Source organism: Chlamydotis macqueenii, chromosome 9 (assembly GCF_036417535.1).
Source record: "Chlamydotis macqueenii isolate bChlMac1 chromosome 9, bChlMac1.mat, whole genome shotgun sequence".
NCBI classification, from domain to species: domain Eukaryota; kingdom Metazoa; phylum Chordata; class Aves; order Otidiformes; family Otididae; genus Chlamydotis; species Chlamydotis macqueenii.
In genome coordinates, this window is record NC_141564.1 from 18,279,939 (window position 1) to 18,298,672 (window position 18,734).

The 18,734-nt window shown below is 40.7% G+C and overlaps 1 protein-coding gene and 1 long non-coding RNA gene across 2 annotated transcripts in view; one reads left to right on the top strand and one right to left on the bottom strand.

Annotated features, from left to right (window-relative positions):
- MCF2L2 (MCF.2 cell line derived transforming sequence-like 2) overlaps positions 1–18,734 on the top strand; it is a 145,110-nt gene that overhangs the window by 32,868 nt on the left and 93,508 nt on the right. Inside the window, exons 4-11 of the mRNA XM_086754196.1 lie at positions 5,882–5,972; positions 7,200–7,319; positions 10,099–10,215; positions 13,068–13,217; positions 14,094–14,218; positions 15,793–15,907; positions 16,588–16,707; positions 17,886–18,077. Of these exons, the coding sequence (XP_086610322.1) occupies positions 5,882–5,972; positions 7,200–7,319; positions 10,099–10,215; positions 13,068–13,217; positions 14,094–14,218; positions 15,793–15,907; positions 16,588–16,707; positions 17,886–18,077 (1,030 nt within the window). The remainder of the gene's footprint in view (positions 1–5,881; positions 5,973–7,199; positions 7,320–10,098; positions 10,216–13,067; positions 13,218–14,093; positions 14,219–15,792; positions 15,908–16,587; positions 16,708–17,885; positions 18,078–18,734) is intronic.
- The window catches only part of LOC147599723 (uncharacterized), a 344,381-nt gene that overhangs the window by 30,128 nt on the left and 295,519 nt on the right, over positions 1–18,734 (bottom strand). The gene's annotated exons all lie outside the window — the stretch shown is intronic.

Consider the following 18,734-nt stretch of genomic DNA (forward strand, 5'->3'; position numbering starts at 1 on the left):
CTTCTGCTTTTGCCTCAGTATCCACTGTCTACCAACACTGGAGACAGGGTATTGGGCTAGATGGGCCTTTGCTTTGATTCAGTTTGTCAGTTTTGTGTTTTCTCTTCCCTCAAGAAATCCCAGAGCAATGTGCAAAGAATGATGAATTAAGTTTCAAAACTTTAAGTCAGGAGAGCTGCAATATGCCTATTGTACAGATGATGAGGTCAGTGTAAGTAATACCTCACACTACAGACAGGCTCACCAAAACTTGTGTTGAGTAAGTTTGATTTAAGTGACCTGTTCAAAGTCAGTGGCAGGCTGAGGTTTGAACCTAACTTTTCTGCACACCAGTACATTGGCTTGACTCTTAGGTCACACTGTAGGGATGTGAATTTTCCAGGGAGCTTGCTGGTCTTTGTTGCAGCGCTTTTAGAAAAATCTACCACATTTCTTGAGTCGCTATTTGAAATTTGCCACCCTTTACGTAGATGCTGAGGGACAAAGGTATTAATTTAGAAGAGGAAGAACCTGAGCAGCAAGCTTTGGTTGTGTGATTTATGACATATTATATAAAGTACAATCTTAATGTGGCATAAATAGTGGATCTGTTTGGGTGCAGCAGAGCCTTGTTAATCTGCAGTTGGCTGGTCCATGCACAGTGTCTCTGTCGTACATCTCGGCAAGCAGTAAAGGGACTGCATTTGTTACCTTCATCAGCACTACTGTACTACATACTGCTGTGTGCCTTACAAAAGCATTCCTGTACATGTTGTTTCACTGCTAGTAGTTCACCTCTTATTTTAATTCCCAAGGAAGATGTGCAGGTGACCAAGAGAAGGGAATACTCTCTAACTCTTGTGGAGTTACAAAGGGTATGGCCATGAATCAGGTAAGATGAAGTATAGTTTGAAAAGCCGATCACCTTTATCATAAAAAATACTTCATCTTTCATAGCCCAGTGAACCAGAGAAATCAGCATCATTTTTCAGGTGAATTTGAGGGAATATCTGTCTTTTTCAGTGTCTATTTTTGCATGTCCTGTAGAATAAGGTTCATGCTAGTTGTGGAGATAAGATCTGTGATCGCAGATGATATCATTCTGTGAGTTAGTAACTTTCTAAGTCCCTCAGGAATGATTGATTGATCTTATGTGCCCATATGACAAAACATTGAAAAAATAAAGGTAGACAGCTGATGTTGTTGTTCAGATACACAGGCATGCACTTGTCTTTGATGTTGCTGAGCAAATTTGCATTACCACCTGTGGCATACCACAGTATTTTGGGGTGGGCTGTAAGTAAAACTTGCACTTCTGGGCTTTAAAACATTAACTGCTCTCCAGGATGGAAGATTCAGCCCAGTAAGACTTTTGTAATCTGATTAATATTCCCTCTGCTCATTAGAGTTGTCCACCAAAGGGCTCTACATACATACACCTCCACAAACATTGAGTAACATGGTGTAAGCAGTCACTCTGTCTCTTTAACTGGCCTGCAACACTGATTTGCAGTGGCAACTGGTAAACAATGTTCCTATTCCCATATGTTTGCTATTCCCAGCCCTCCCTACCCCCATGGCCACTCTTGCCAAGCCTAATTTCATGAGAAAATTCCTTTGCTGCTTCTCTCTTGCATTTTATTGTCTCTGTATTTCATAAGCTTTTGTTCCTATTATCTGTGAATTTAATTTTTCTTGTTGCATCTGATGCCTGGATGCTTTTGTGTTGTTACGAGTCCCTGTGCAGAGGAACATCTGAAAAAAATGAACTGCTCCATGGGGAGAGGCTGTTCAGTAGGGCCTGTTGTGATAGGACGAGGCGTAATGGTTTTAAGATAGAGGGAGGTAGATTTAGATTGGATATTAGGAAAAAATTTTTTACACTGAGGGTGGTGGAACACTGGAACGGGTTGCCCAGAGAGGTGGTGGAAGCCCCATCCCTGGAAACGTTCAAGACCAGGCTGGATGAGGCTCTGAGCAGCCTGATCTGGTTGGAGATGTCCCTGCTCCTTGCAGGGGGGTTGGACTAGATGACCTTTGAAGGTCCCTTCCAACTCTAACCATTCTATGATTCCATCATGGGCACATACTCGAAAAAACAGCAAAGTCCCTTTTAAAGTGACTTCTGATCTACGTGTTTGAGGGGCTTTTAAAAATGGGACTTAAGAGTTCTGAGGCACCGAGGCCAGTTTTGCTTGGCACAAAAACTTTTGTGTTTGTTTAAATCACAGTTGTTCTTTGGCAGATGCTGTCTGGTCAGTTACTTGCATTGCAGTTTGCTCACCAAGGTGTGATTAGAAGGATCTGATTCTGAATGCTTTTAGGTATCCAATCCTTCATGTACACTCCTATTAGAAAGCTTTTAGTCAGTCTCTCAAACCAGGTAGCTGGGCAAAACAAGGCAACTTTTGTGTGCAGTCAGCTTGTGTGACTATGGTGCTAATGGATACAGTTACTTGTGGTTTAGCTGCATCATAAATTTTGCAAAGAACAGATTTTTCTCATTTTTACTAATCTAATATTGGCTGAATTATGTATTTCTTTAGACCAACATCACCATTTTGTCAACTTCAGCTAACACACCTGCTTTTTAAATCATTTTGTTATAAATCTCTAGTTTCAATGGAACTGCATCAGATTTGAACCTAATTCTGTGTCCAGTTCTTGTCTGAGAGAGATTCAGCAGTGACAAACTGGTTGCATGAGTCTGAGCTGAAAACACAGTTAGATGCTGGTTCTGGTATATATTCTCTCTTTCTCTGGAGTAGAGGCCATATTTTGGTGTTTTGTTTGATTCAAATTACATCCTCTTACCTTCCCATTTTCCTGCTGCTTTAACATGGTTCTCAAAAATTAACATGGCTGTCAAAAATATATAAAGCATGTTAAAGAGACAGCCTTTTCCAAGGTCATCTAAGCATATAACTACTGAAAGGAGAATTGCATTGACTTAATTCCCCCTTTGTATCTCACTATGTTACTAATAACTGTGGTCTGAACAATAGACCAGTTTCAATAACACACTGTAAGCAACATGGATGTTGAATTGTAACATTGCTGTCTTGGAATAATTAGTCACAACAAGCTGCTTTTATTATTATTATTTGTTCTGATAACCAGATATTGGGATCAAATCCTGTTCCCTGCTGCAAGGGCAAAGCAACCTAAATGGAACATGCATCTTGTGGTTACTCATTTCTCTGGTCCTGGGAAGAACGATGAATAGAAGAGCTAACTCCCACCTGTATGGGCCGGAGCGCGCTTCAGTCCGTGCTTTAGCAAGAGGCCAGCGAGGGTGCTGGGACTGTTCTGGAGAGCACTGGATTGTGACAGCTGTTAGTTTTATCAGTATCAAATGTTTAAAAACTTTATTCTGGATTAGTCTGAACTGGTTAATAGAACATAGGAGAGTTTTCAAGTATTTGTTGAGTATGATCCTGTCTTTAACAAGGCAGTTTTCTGTGGACTGGATAGTCAGACAGCAGTCAGTGTTGACTGGATGGTCTCCTGTTCCCTAGGCCAGGGAACTGGCTGCACCTCACATCGGTCTGGTTTTCAGAGCGTGTTGCTATTTGACAGCTGCTCAATGGCTTCTCTGCCTTTTGGGGTGGTGGTTGCGTTAGCTGGAGGACTGGAGGCTTGTAGCTTCCAGGTTCGTCTGCAGTAAACAGAGTACCTGGGGCTGTTGTTGGCACAGGGACTGGCAGACCAATGTGCCTAGGGTGGGTGCAGCCCTGATGCTGAGGAGTCAGGGTTCACACCACCCCAGCCTTTCGCCTGGAGTGAGATACTGTGCTGGGGCTATTAAATGGGAACAGAGAAGCAAAAAACCACCATCCCTTTCCCTTCCTTTGTGACTCCTAAACACATTTGCACCCTACAATTTCTAGCTGTTGTTTTCTTTCTGTAGTGACCTAAATGTTTCTTGTCAAATTACTAAACAAAAAAAAAGATTTTTTTTGGACACGTATCACACAAGCAAAGGAGGAAAATGACACATGGCTTTGTGTTTGTTTTGATTTCCCAAACTATCAGCAAGTTTACCCCAACCTTCTCTGTTTGAGATGTAACCAGAATTCCTGGCACCTCACCTGTAACGCAGCAACATCGGTTGTCAAGGCAGAGAGAAAAGCCTGGCCTCATCCCATGTGTCCTTTCAGGCAGGACAGGCACCCTGTCCACAGAGATGCTCCCTGGTGCTCTTGGAGGCTGAGGCTGATTTGCCCAGAGCTTTCATGCCTGCCAGACTTCCAAAGCAATTTTTGGTCCCAATCAGCAAAAGCCATTTGATAAAACCAACACAGATTTTTGGGTAGGTTAGGAAGTCCCTAGGTTGAGACTTTTGTGTTTGGTTTCTCACACCCTTTCTGTAACAATCCGCAATACATGCAATTTCTTTTTTGCCTTCATCTGAAGCTCTTTTTCCTGACATCTAAAGCAAATACATAGATACCATGCTGGTCATTATTTTCCTTGAAACATTTGTCAGGCTACTAAAGGATATCCATATACTTGTATATATATAAAAGGAGAAACTGATTAATTATCTTCCCTGTTCTTAAGAGGCGTTGCTGCAAACAGATTTTCTGTCCTCTGCATAAAGAGCTGCATGTTGCACTACTTAAGAGGAAAGGTCATCTATTGTCATTGAATTTTGTAATTCCCAGAGGAATGCTGTAAAAATATTGAAATGGGAAATTGAGCGAGTTTTCCTCTTGCCAGCGTGAACTGTTAGAAACACTTGGCATCCCAGATTTGCATGACACTTTGGCTTTCAGGTTGCTGTTCTCGATCCTGCAGAGCTGCGGCAGAAGCTCAGAGTTGCTAACGCTGGTGCTCTTCGGTGGATTATTGACATGAGTTTGCACAAAATGACCCATGGAAATTATGTTCCTGGGTTGCTTCTTGTATGGACAATGGAAAAGAGATCAAGGAAATGTTTTTTACAATTTCTTTTGATCTTAATTTGTGATTAGGTGTTTGATTGCAGTATGTCCTTTGATTATGATAGTTATACTCTTTCTGTCTGCCTCTGGTTTGTCCAGAGATGACTGAGCCATCCTACTATCATGAAGTTTCTTGACATTTTTCTCAGTGTGTGCTTATCAGCTTCCAAGGACTTATCTCCAACTCTGAGCACTCTTGGAAGGCAGAGAGTAGAGCTATCCCACTGAAGCCCTGCACACCAAAGTGGGATTTTTGAGAGAGGATGGGTTATTTATGAGGTCTACGTAAATAGGATGCAGCCTCAAATCAGTGCCTCGTAGATCCTCCTTGAAAAGTACTCGGAAGGAACAGTAACTGTTATTCTAGCCAGTGTGTTAAAAGGATACTTTTGAATGACTTGCAACCCTAGAACCAGTCTGTGGTTGGCAAGATACAACTCTTCAAATCCTGCTTTGTCCACCAGAATTCCTGGGACATTTTGTACACGGGCAAGGTGGTGACAGGGAGATGCTGACTCCCTGGAGCTAAATGCCCTGTCAGATGTCAGCCTACTTAGAGAATGAAGACTGAATTGGAGTGTCTAATAACTTGAATTATTTTGCAGAGAAAACAAGATCTGAGGGGTTTGCCTTCAATACAGCACAGTGTAATTTGTGATCCTGAACTATTGATATCGCGCAGGTTTGGCAGCAGAGTAGCATAGCAGCTGAGAGATTTAGCAGATAAAATATTCATGTTTTGTGTAAGCTGCTAGCCTTACGCTGGAGAGAGAAATTTGCCGGCTTTCGTTTTCATCTGAATTCCGGCCAAATATTAATTCTTTCTACTGTATGTTGCATTTTCATTAATGGGCTTAGAGGGTGATCTGACAGAGGCCATCTTTTGCTGCAGTACGCTTCCTTGGAACAGGAGTATCTCTATCTAACCCAGCATACTTATTTCATCTGTTTTGCAGTCTGGAGGCTGCCAGCATCGGTTTCATCATCATCATAGACAGACGACGGGACAAATGGAGCGCAGTCAAGGCATCCCTGACACGGATAGCAGTAAGTGCTTGCTTTTGTTATTTATCTTCTAGAAATTAAAATTATCTGCTGAATCTTCAGGACAGGATACAGTCTTGTGTGCTCATTTTTAGCTCCCATTTTCTGGCTGTGATGCAGATTCTCCCCTGCCCTGAAGCTCATGAGTGTTTAATAAGATAAGGAGGAAGCTGCAGTGAGAAATTGCACAGCCTTGTTCACTGCTGAATTAGGACAAATTCCTTATTTGCTGGGTTGACTGCAATATAAGTTCTGGTAATTTGAAGTTGGTTCCTAGAAAAGTGTAACAGAGGTACCCTTCTGTGCACGGAGGAGTGATGTCGTGGCCTGCTTATGAAAGAAATGGATCCCAAGGGACTTGTGTTGGCTTTGGCAGTAAGTGATCTCTGTCAGAAATTCTTAATAGCTTATTATATCTCATTTGCAAAAGTCAGAGCTAGGCACTGCTTTTCAGTGTGAATAAAAGCAGCTGGTTTTATATATCTGTTACCAGGAACACGTGCTATGTGAGGAGGCGCTTATACACAGAGGTGTAGGATGGAGGGATGACCAATGTGACTTTAGGTTCTTTCAAGGAATTTAAACAGAATTGCTTTTCATTCTTGGTTCTTTTTAGGTGCTCTGTTCTAGAAATTGTTCTTTTTTATGCTTGATGAGCTCAGAGGCATGTGTGAGAGATGTAGGCTGAGTGTTGCAGACAGGGCCACGACTGATGAATGTGTTGAGTGTCTGTGTGTGGGGAAATATATGTGAAGTTAAAAACATTAAAAACTCTTTCTGGAGTGAGAAGGTAGGTCAGCCTGCGGAATTCATCTGTGCCACCAGCTTCTTCCCCCAAGTCCAACATGGGCAGCCAGTTTTGCCCTCTCGTGGGCGCAGTCTGAAAAAATGGGAAAACCTCTGGTGTGGTGGTGCAAAGGAGGCTTGGTGTGGTTCAGATCTGGGGGAGAAAGGCACAAGTGCAGAAACTTTAGAGCTCCGTGCTAAATCCATATCAGAAAACAACGTATGGCTGGGCAGTAAAATCCATGGGCCAGTCTCTGTTAGCTTTGGAGATTGTGGCAACGGGCACGTGCTAAATGGACCAGCTGGTATTATTAGCAGCTGGACTGTGCAAGGTGCAAGAAGTCCTACCTGCTTTACCCTCTTTAGGAAACACATGGGTGAAAATTCTCTTGGCCTTCCTGTAAGGCAGCATTGTGCCTTCTAATAGTTCTATATTTCTTGCAGGGAGCATTTCCAGGAAACCTGCAGCTGGTGTTTGTCCTGCGACCCTCCCGCTTTATCCAAAGGACAATCGCTGACATTGGCATTAAACTCTATCGAGATGACTTTAAAATGAAGGTACCGGTAAGCATGCATTTTTTTTGTGCATGTGTTTTCTTTAACTCCATGAGTTAATGTTCTTAGGTATCAGAAATTTCTCATAACTCAGTAAAAGAAACTTGATTGCAAGTGGCAACTGGGGACTCTTACTGGGTCTGTATGGTGTATATAATAGTAACGCCAAAGAGTTAATTACCAGTGGATGCTTCACAGTACGTAATGGTCATGTTCCAGTGAGGAAGGTCAGTCTAGCTATAAAATGTGACTTGGTTTTATGTATTGACATTGTGATTTTATATTGCTTTACAAAAGACCCATGGCTCTCCTCCAAGGAATTCTAGCTCTGTCAATATCTAAGTTTGAAGTTCAGGCGTTCAAAACAATTTATGCTTCTTCTGAAGTAAGACACAGCAGCCCATTTATTACAATGCATACAGAAAAGGAACCATTGAATATTCATTGGTTATTGTGGATTAAATTGTAATGTTGACCGTAGTTTGACAAGGATGGCTTTTTGGTAATGAAAATGCAAAATGCGTGTAAAAATACATGTTTGATTACAAAACAAAATCTTTTCACTTTATAGTACCTTAAAAAATTGATGTTCCTCTATTTAATAAGCTACAATCTGTTATCATAGCAACTGCTGTGCCAGCGATTGCAGCTCACAAAGGGTCAACTTCATGAAGGACTAGTATTTTCTAACAATTCAGCATCTTCTATACTTTTACCAATTTATTTGATGACAGTGTTGCATTTCAAATCCAACTTGAAACTATGAAAGTTGGAAGGGAGGTTAATTCTAGGCAGAGGTCAAGCACTGTGTTAAGTATTAAATAGTAACTTACCTTTCTTACAGGCAGGAAAATCAAGACATTCATTTAGTTTGGGGTCGTCTTGGACATTCAAATTTTGAGCCATCTTGTGTATGTCCACAAAGCTCTTAGAGAGCGGTCTTAAAAACCTAAGAGCATGATATGCTTGCTGCTAAATCTGCCTGCTTCCTGCCCAGATACCTGTAGACAGCCTGTCAGATTTATACACAGGCTGTCCACATGTGTCTGCCTGATGCTATTAGAAGTTGCTTAGGGTTGTGCTAAAGGTGTCCTAAGTTCCTGGGGTCTGCCATGCTCTTTGGAGGGGCCTTTCACCTGTGTTTGCAGCCCATCCTAAAAAGACGATGTAGGCCTGACCCTGTGTACCCCAACTGCAGAACACGTAAGTTACTGGGAGTGCCTTCTATTTGTCCCCCTTGAAAATAGCATCCTACATGCCAAGTGTGAGAACAGGGCCAGAGAGTTCTTGTCTCATGGGACATGTCCTTACTTAAGGAATGAAGTATTGGTACCAATCTTTAATAGCATCATCACCTTTTAAATTGTTTGCAGGTTGTTTGTTCGTGTTGTGCATCTGACACTATGACAACATTAATGTCATAACTGGGCCATGGATGTGTTGCGTTTCCCATCACAACTATAAGTGAGTCAGGGTCAGGACATGAGCATTCAAAAGGGGCTTCAAGAATATGGAGTGCATCTCTTAAGGAAATTTTTGAGTTTATCTGAGCTTATCAGAGCTTATCTGAGCTATCAGACTACAAATATGTGCAGTAAAATAGATTTGCTGGGTTAAATCAACACTGGATTGAGTAGAAGCCAGAAGATCAAACGAGCAGGAAATAGAGGCTGAAATAATGAACTAGAGACAATAAGGAAATCAGGACTTATATGACTTATTGACATGCAAATGTGGCTAATAAAACCTCCTGAGGTAAACCTCTATTGGGAGCAAGATACAGACATATATGAGATAACATCTAGGAATTCAAAAGGAACACCCAGAGATTTACCTAAGGAACCTCCCATCATAAGAAGTGAATTAAAACATCTTCATAGCGTACACAAAAGGCTGAATAATCTGTCCATAGCAGGCACTTCTTTGACCTTTGTAGACTGTGACTTATTTCAGATGGCCCAGCCTATCATGAAGGAACTCCACCACAGCTCTCTGTTCAGTGCTGACCTGCTCAACATCTTATTTTTTCTGTTGCTGAAATCATGGTGTATTTTCTAGCTGCTAGAACAACAAAGCATAATTAAATACATGTGTGTTATGTGTATAACCACTTGTATGGCCATGTTTACAGTGATCGCCAAAAGGTAATGCTGCTTACCTGAAGCTGAATCCAAATCTGCTTTTGCTTTTATTAAGCAAGTCTAGTGGTAAGGAGACTCTTTAAAGTAAGAAAATGAATTTAGTTTTGTCTCTCCTCTCTCTTTCATCATGGTTTAAAATGGAAAAAAGTTAGTCAACTCAGTGGACATACAGTGCCATAAAAATGATACGACCGAAAGGAAAATCTTAGTCAATGGTCTCATTTCAGCACTTCCTTGGATCAAGTGGTTGGTGTTGAGGAAGCTGTTTAACCTGCCTAATCCTCCATTTCTCTGTAAATAACAGTTATCTAGAAAATATAGAAATTATTTGGTGGAAGTTTGTGTGAACATTATAAATACCACACTTTTGCTCTTGATGCGTATGCAAAACGACTGCATCCTCAGCCTAGCAAGGAGCAAGATGATGTCAAATCATGGTTAGTCCAAAAATGGACATGTACACATTGAGAAGGCAAAATCTAGTGGAAATAAACTGTGACCATTGCCTGAACAAATACGTAATGAGAACTTACTGCCTATGGTTGAACTGCAGTTAGGTCATATATGTTTAAGGTAAACTCAGGTCCTAAGAACAATTGAAAGGGCTCGTTATTTCTCTAACTCCATTGTGTTTGGATTCATTTCAGATCATCATGTTAAATTCTGTCTCTGATCTGCATGGCTACATTGACAAAAGCCAGCTGACCCGGGAGCTGGGAGGAACATTGGAGTATGGCCACAGTCAGTGGATACATCACCGAACTGTGAGTATTGGTATCGTTCTCACATGTGTCTACACCCAGAATTGCCCGGATGATGAATGTAGAACAATCATTAAGTAATAACTCTTCAGCTGCATTTCAGCCTATGGATTCTGCTAGGGATTCATGGGAAGAGGAAATCCATGACTCAAATAGAGAAAGGTGTATTCCCTAAAAGTTTCTCATAGAAGTAGTAATCTGTATCTCACTGTTGACTTGGACTAGGGCCTAACAGTGTCATAGTATTCTTGCTCAGCCGGGCCCTTTGGCTCATTCTTAGCTTTTGAATAATTGATGAGATTCATGGGCCTTCAGCTCGTGGTTGAAGTTGAACATATGCTTTAGCACTTTACTGAATCAAAGGTCAAAATTCTCACTTTAATGATTAGTTATGTCCATGTTTTTAAGAGAAAAAAAATACTCAGTATATTAGATTTTATTTTCCTTTGTTTTTATTTCTGTGCTTTGTAAAGATGCACTCTAGCTGAGTCTGAAGAACAGTTAATTCTAGAAAGGCAGAAAGACTTTTTGTTTTATTGCCTTTGAGGAAACTGGCTACAGGTTTGACTGTTCCCTTTTTGGGTTGGCTAATGCATTTCAGTGGCTGCTTCAAAACAATGCAAACAATTCATTATGGTCCCCAGAAAAGGTGACAGTTTACAAAAAAACAGACCTCAAACTCCGGCACATCAGCAGCCAAAATATTGTCTGATCCTATCAAAGCAAAAATGGGCAAAGCTGGGTCCTGATCCTGGAAAATGAGACTGTGTGCAATGTTTGCATCTTTGTGGGCCTACTTGTAAGACTGGTCATGTATCCAAGTAGCTCACATCTGAGTAGCCCCAATTTTTTGCAGGGTTCTGAGCAGCCTTGGGTTGGAGTCTGTTGTGGCTGTGAGGTCTAACACTCAGCAGTAGGGGTGAGTCAGAAGGAATCACCTATATGAGCTTTCAAACAGCTAAAGGCTTGAAAAAAATTAGGAAAGGTAGTAAAAAGAGACACAAGAAAGGCTGTATTGTTTATTCATGACAGGAGTTTATATAAAGCGTGAATATATAGTTTGGTAAAATACTGAAATAAAAGTAAGCCAAGATTTGAGGTGAGTGGCTGTGTAACCCGCAGATCTTTTGGTTGAACTTGTTTGAAACACTTCTAACAAGCAGAGAGACTTGGAAAAAAACCCTTACAGATGTAACTTAGGTATTTATTGCTCATACTCACAGGAGAGGGCGGGGGCAAGCATGCTGTTAACGAAAACACTGATAAGCTCATGGTGCATGGTGCAGTCGGCCAAGGAGTCTCTGCTTGGTAAGAGGTTGTCATTAGGTGTCAGCCTCCATGGCACCTTGAAACAACGTGACTTTCAGACTTGCTGAGCTATGCTCTTCAGACCCTTGGCTGCTTCTCTCAGTGTTCTCCTATCTTGCCCTGCCAGTGCTTTTTTTCTGAAACAGCTTTAAACTGTTGCTAAATGGCAGTGACACAGCAGTCTCACTGCGTTGTTCTTTGTTTCTGCTTTCTTATCTGGAATGGCTAGGAGCCTATGAGCTTTCTTGCCCACAGAGTACATATTTGGCTTTTAGTAAACGGCCTTTGGTGCAGTCGGAAGTGTGACATTTCAGCCAACTTTAATCCAGCCTGAGAACAGCAGGCTACAGCTGCTAAGCACTAAGCCAGAGCATATGTGGGTCTGTACTGCTTATGTTGAAAGCAGGCATTAATTTATGGAAAAAAAAGGAAAGAAGGCTATGAACCCTGCTAGCATTGCCTCATCTGGGGCATGTTTCAGGTCTCATATGTAGAATGTAACTTCTCTCTGCACCTTCTGAATGATGATCTACCTCCAGTTTGTTTTTCACTGAGCACACAGCATAATTTTAACTGTCATGGTTGCAAATGAGGAATTCCCATCATTGTTGGAGAAGGGAATGCAACTTGCAACAACTATTTAGTGTTTGACTTAGTGTAAGAGCATCCCTAGTGCTGCTGACTGACTCAAACTGTTGGGTAGGTTAGATCAAAAAGTGTGAAGAATAAAGAGCTATACAGGACAATACAGTCCCAAAAGAAATTGGGGCATGCTAATGAAAAAACATCCCATGCAGTTACTTGCTACTAGATACAAAGGTTTTAATCATAGCTCCCAAGTCTGAACAACATATTCTACTCTGAAAAGGCACTATTCTTTTTAAGCCTTCCTTACTTCCCCTTTCTTCGGTAAGACTACAGATTTCTGACAAGTTTTGTTCACCCAAGTGATAAAGCAACAGCAATACTCCAATGAATTTATGCATTTTAACTGTGTTTGCAGCAAGTTGTTCTTGTGTTTGTGTACTAATGTGAACAGATGAGAGGGGGTGTCTGGAATGGATCTAGTACAGACAGGCAGGATGGAGATGCACATTTTCACAAGTCAGGGGGAAAGCAGATTGCTGTGTGTAAGATGAGCGTAAAAAGACTTTGCCCTATGTAATTTCAGAGTCTCCTCAAGTTAAATAAAGCCTTAATTAAAATTTCAAATGCAGCAGAATTTCCCAGCAGGCATGGGCAGAGGATATGAAGTTCTAGTCCTGGCTTTGAAGCTGATGTCCTCTGTGGTTTCATTGTGTCTGTTAAGCTCTGGGAGTTCTCCAGCTGGTTCATGGAGATGAAAATACTTGTAGGCCTATGAAAAGATAATTTGTGACACAGGATTTAATTTGTAACTTGTAGCATATTCACCCAAAAAAAAAGGGCAAGATGGCCAGCTTTAAAGGCCTATAATACTTGCAGCACAGTGTGCCTGAAGGACTAAGCATTGTTAAAGGGCTAAGGGTAAATAACCAGGCTCTGACTTTATGCTCTTGCTTTTCCAGGCTATAGAAAACTTTGCAATGACAGTAAAAACAACAGCACAGATGCTACAGACCTTTGGAACAGACCTAGCAGAGACTGAACTTCCCAACGATGTGCAGTGCACAGAGGAGCTCCTGTCCACACACACTGACCACCATAGCAAGCTGAAGGTGAATGTTGTCTCGTGACAGCTTCATCAGTGTAATATATGATTTAACAAAATTTTCTGCCATCATTTGGGAATATACTGAAAAGGAGAGAAACCTGAGTTCAGGAGATTGATTTGATTCAACTATGAAAAAGGACATTTTACAACTTCAGGAATATAGCAGTCCTTTAGGAATATAGACCTTATAGTGATCTTCCAGTAGCTAATGGGGGCTTATAAGAAAGATGGGAACAAACTCTTTAGCAGGGCCTGTTGTGATAGGACAAGAGGCAATGGTTAAAATAGAGGGAGATAGATTCAGACTGGATAAAAGGAAAAAATCATTTACAATGAGGGCGGTGAAACACTAGAACGGGTTGCGCAGAGAGGTGGTGGATGCCCCATCCTTGGAAACATTCAAGGCCAGGTTGGACGGGGCTCTGAGCAACCTGATCTGGTTGGAGATGTCCCTGCTCCTGGCAGGGGGGTTGGACTGGATGGCCTTTGAAGGTCCCTTCCAACCCAAACCATTCTATGATTCTATGTTGCTTAAGGAAATTCCATTAAGTGCAATGTCTCAGCTCACTGAACGATCTGTGGCACACGTTCAGTTTGTAGTAGGATACTTTATTCTGCAAGTTGCCTGGTCAGAAATGCAGTCTGCTCGGAAGTTACAGACTATTCCTTTTCTCAGAAATGTATCTATATTCAAAGTGAACAGATTTAGTCTCTGTATTTCTAGAAAGATGTATCATCTTTCGTAAGCATTTATATTTTCTTCCAAGTATTTAATACCTGTGAAGGTCCTCCTTCAGCATTACTATGTTGTTCATGTGAGCATTGTTAGAATAAGTACACACTGTTTGTTTGTTTGTTTGTTTTTCCTTCTTTCCCTCAGGATGAGCTGAAACTAGCTGTGAAGCAGGGGGCCACGCTACTTACATGCATTAGGGAGCCAGTCACCCGAAGTGCCAACTGCAAACTCAGTCCAGATGAACTGGAAAATGTGGCAACAGTAGAAAGGTCAGTGAAGCTAGATTACCTTGTGCAAGTTGCTAATTTATTCCTAGGAAACGCAAGTGTAATTTAAATGATTTAAATATGTGGAGTATAAATTCCCACTGGTTCAGCTAGTCAGAATTTATTGGACAGGTAACTCAGAGAAGGGAATAACTTTGAGGCAGTTACTGGATTAAACTGTCAAGGCAAGTTCAAACAAGAACTGAATTTCTTGGTAATTTTTTATTGGACCACTAACTACCTGGCTGAAGATTTAATGTGAGACTTACTTTCCCCATAGCATATGCATCCTCCAAACTTCCACGCCTGGTTAGACACTGGCATCTGAATCCATGTGAGATGACAGGACATGTGCTTGTGCATGTCTGTGGAAACACCAGGGAGGAACAGATGAAGATGATACTCTGAAACACACCCCTTCACAGCTGCGTAGAGAGAGAAAAACCCCTGTTCCTCCCTACAATGCTAGTTACTACCATAAAGCTTTTAGTCACCATAGAAGTTTCTGCCGTGCCATATGATGCCGTGGAAAGAGAAATGCCACGCTAGTGTTTCAGTGGGTCTGCATTCACTGCAAACAAAGCTGCCAAAAGTAAAGCTGAGCTGATATTTTTCACTGAATACTTTAAAATCCTTTAAATAGTCATCCCAAAGGAATTTGCAAATTCATCCTGAATTCAACAACTAGCTTTGATTAAAAACACGTTTTTCAGGAATAGATTGAAAATAAACTTTGTTTTTGAGAGGAATAGGATGGAGCTATTGGCGTTTGCGCCAATGACTTGATGATTCTAGCGCTTACTGGGCTTGTAGGAGATAAGGCCTGGTCCCCTGCCTGCCCAAAGAGTGTCTATCTGTTGAAACATAGGATATTCAGAGAAGACTTTATTTGCAGGGGGTTTTTTTCTGTTTAAATTGGTCTACTTTGTAATATAATTAATAGATCATTGACAGGCTGTGAGGATGACTCACTAGTCTTGTGTCAGATATTTTACTACAGATGTATGACACTTTGATACGAATTTCTTTGTGAATAAATGTTTTGTCATTTACACAAAGTGAAACAATGTCCATGGGAAGCATTATGAGCTACTAATCTATTGTTTTTAATGGACGGGGAAAAATTATTCTGTCCGTGCCTATTTCTGATGGGTGAAGAAAATGAGCAAGTTGTAGAGATCTGCTTTAAGCATTCCTTAAAATAATAATTGCATTATATCCAATCTGTATTAGCCTGGAGGGAGTTATGTTTGAAGAATTTGGTGGAAGGAAGGGAGAGACAGCTGCCTTTGGCTGCCAGCACATGGCACAGCTCTGTGCTCCTGTTGCAGGTCAGGATGCAGGACTGCAGCTGCCACAGTGGATCCATGTACTTATTACCCATCAGTCGCGCTCCTGCCTGTCCCACTGCAACTTTCATTCTCTTTTGCTTAAGGGAAGGTTGACATAGAGCCTTCTTACATAGGTGTAGACCTCCCACAATATTCCTACTCTGCTTGCTGCCCTCCATTGGTGTAACTTAAAAGAAATGAACTATAAGAAATAAGTAAGTTACTTTCATTCTAATTTCTTAACAGGTTGTTGGCTCAGTTGGATGAAACAGAAAGGGCTTTTGATCAATTTTGGACCAAGCATCATCTAAAACTAGAACAATGCCTGCAGCTTCGACACTTTGAACATGATTTTAGAGAGGTATTTTGTTTGTTCATTCTGTCTAGACTTCTCTGGTAAATAAGATCAAATTTTACCTTAGAGTAAACTCGTGGTATACTTAAGAGTATATTGGCAATCCAAAAAGGAGGCCTTCATTATGAAATGAGAAGTGGATATTCAAAAGTTAAATTCTTGACAGCTGTCAGATTTACAACATCTGAATAAGGCACGGTAAGGAAAGTGCCACCAGCCTGTTAGGCCAAAATGTGAAACACCAACTTCTTGATAAATCATTTTGCGTTTATATGTGATGTTACCAAATATCACTTCTTCTGTGATGGTAAATTGCCAATCCCACCAGAGCCAGTGGAATGCAGTTTGGAAAGCCCAGCTGTCAGCCCAGAGGCTGGAGTAATACAGATTATTTTGGAGTAACATAGACTCCGGAGTTACAGGTTTTCAAAACTGTGTGGGCCCAAATAAACAGTGAGAAGCAGGGCAACTCTTTGAATAATAGTTGATTCCTGCTTTATTTCTTGGGTTTTCCATTTTGGAACAAGCTGAAAGATTAAACTTTAGATGCAGACTCTTCTAAAAGATGTAGGTGAATGTTTAGAAGCCATAGGTTAGTTATCATTTTCTGAGTATCTTGTGATGGTGTTTTGGGTGGGTTTTTTTTGTTGGGTTTTTAAACGTTATTTGTTGTTGTTGTTTTTTAGGTAAAACTGGCATTGGATAATCTCATGGAAGCACAAGCAGGTTTTGCTGACATTGGAGATAGTGTGACTCGAGTGGAGCACCTCCTAAGGGAACAGAAACAATTGGAAGAGAAAGGACAGGTTTGTACTCAAGATAGTATTTTAGCTGCTATAGACATGATCTTCGAGACATTTCTCTGTCACTGTTCTTACATCATGCTTACTCCCTTCTCCTGAGTAATTATTTTAAACTGCATTATTCAGTTCCTAATTTTCAGAAGTCAGAGTTGTTCAGACCCAGCAGTTTCAGTTTGTTACTTGGAAAGCTAGAATCCAGTTCAAAAACTGATGTTTCAAACCAGGAAAGGTTAGGCTCGTCTTTGGAATCTGCAAAAGCTCAGCATACTTAACCGATTCCCTTGGCCAGATGCCTTTTAAGACCATTCTATTCAGACTCATAGCAGTTTGAGGAACAGCCGTGCCTTCCAATAAACACCTTTATTTTCCAGACATTTGGACTTTATAATTCCATCAGCTGGTCAGCTGTGATATGCATCACATTTAGTATTATTAGAAAGCATTGAACAAATGAGTACATTGAATCAGAGGAAGATGGATTTTCCTTCCATTGTCCATGTCACATAACACACTGATGTGTGCTCTATTCCTGTTCGCCGCCTCTAATTTCATCCTATTGTCACTAAGCTTATGAATTGTATGCAGTCAGTAGGATGGGAAGAGTTTTCCAAATATATCTTTGAATCAAAAATAAACTAAAGCATTATAAACCTGGCAATTAGTGAGTGAAAAAATATAGGGTTTTTTGATTATTGGGAACTTTGCAGGAAAAAAGCTTGTATAATGAATGTCCCCAGTATGTGAGAAAGAAGACAATATATGCTCACAGAATCACAGTTATCAAAGAATGATTAAGGATGGAAGGGACCTCTGGAAGTCATCTTGTGCAATGCCCTTGCTCAAGCAGGGCCACCTGGAGCAGATTGCCCAGGAAGGCAGGTTGTCTAGATGACTTTTAGTATCTTCAAGGAGGGAAACTCCACAGCCTCCCTGGGCTGTTCCAGTGCTCAGTCACCCTCAGAGTAAAAACAAAAAGTGTTTCCTGATGTTCAGACAGAACCTCGTGTGTACTCACTGACAAGAAAGTTGGTCTTCAATGTAAATATAAAGGAAGACATATTGGATACATTAATATCCCAAACCTCTACCTCCAGGCTACAGCAAGGATTGCAGAATGGGTTGTCTTTATTACGCATGTCATTTTAAGATTAACTTTGGATTTCTTCTCATTAATTTCACAGAAGCCTTTGGAGAAAGCCCAGTCTCTAGCTCTCCATGGAGAACAGCTCATCCAAAACAACCATTATGCAGTTGACTCCATTAGACCAAAGTGTGTTGAACTCAGGCGCATTTGTGATGACTTCACCAATGAGACCAAGAAAAAGTATGATATTTTGGGGAAGTCTCTTGAGCTGCATAAGCAGTTAGATAAGGTGAGTGAATCTTCTCAGATAACAGCCCTGGTAAGGTTCTACTGAAAAAAAAAAAAGTGTTTTAATAAGCTCAGGTAATTTGGATGAAGAGAAAAAGTATTACTTTTTTCTCTGTTTCACTTGGAAACTGTTACTATAAACACTGGAGCAGTAGCTTCCATAATTATGGTCTTAAAATTATGAAAAGTAGGATATAAAACTAAGAAAAACTTGAGCTAGGCTTGGATTTGAAATGAGAACCAAATGTATTCCAGTGCTTAAAAATGAACAGTTTACTCCTTGTTCAGTTGTTTTCACTTTCTGTGATCTAACTAGAATAGCAAGCTAAATGCTGCATGCTATTCCAGCCTCATCTGAAACAGGAATTACCAACATTTTATGGTAAAAACCTGCTTTGGAGTATTTTTAACTGAGTTTTACAGGCCTAAGAAGTTTTGGGGAGTTTTGATATGGTTTAAATATTAGTTTTGGATAATGTGACTGAACAATGAAATGAGGTAGTACAGCTGACAGATTCAACTTGCAGCAACCACAGTAACACTTCTCATTGCTCAGAATATTATTATTTTACATGTTACTGGACTACCTAGCCCATGAAAGCTGAATTTAACTTGCTATTGTTCTACATACCTAAGTGGGGTGACTTGTGGCCTGGAA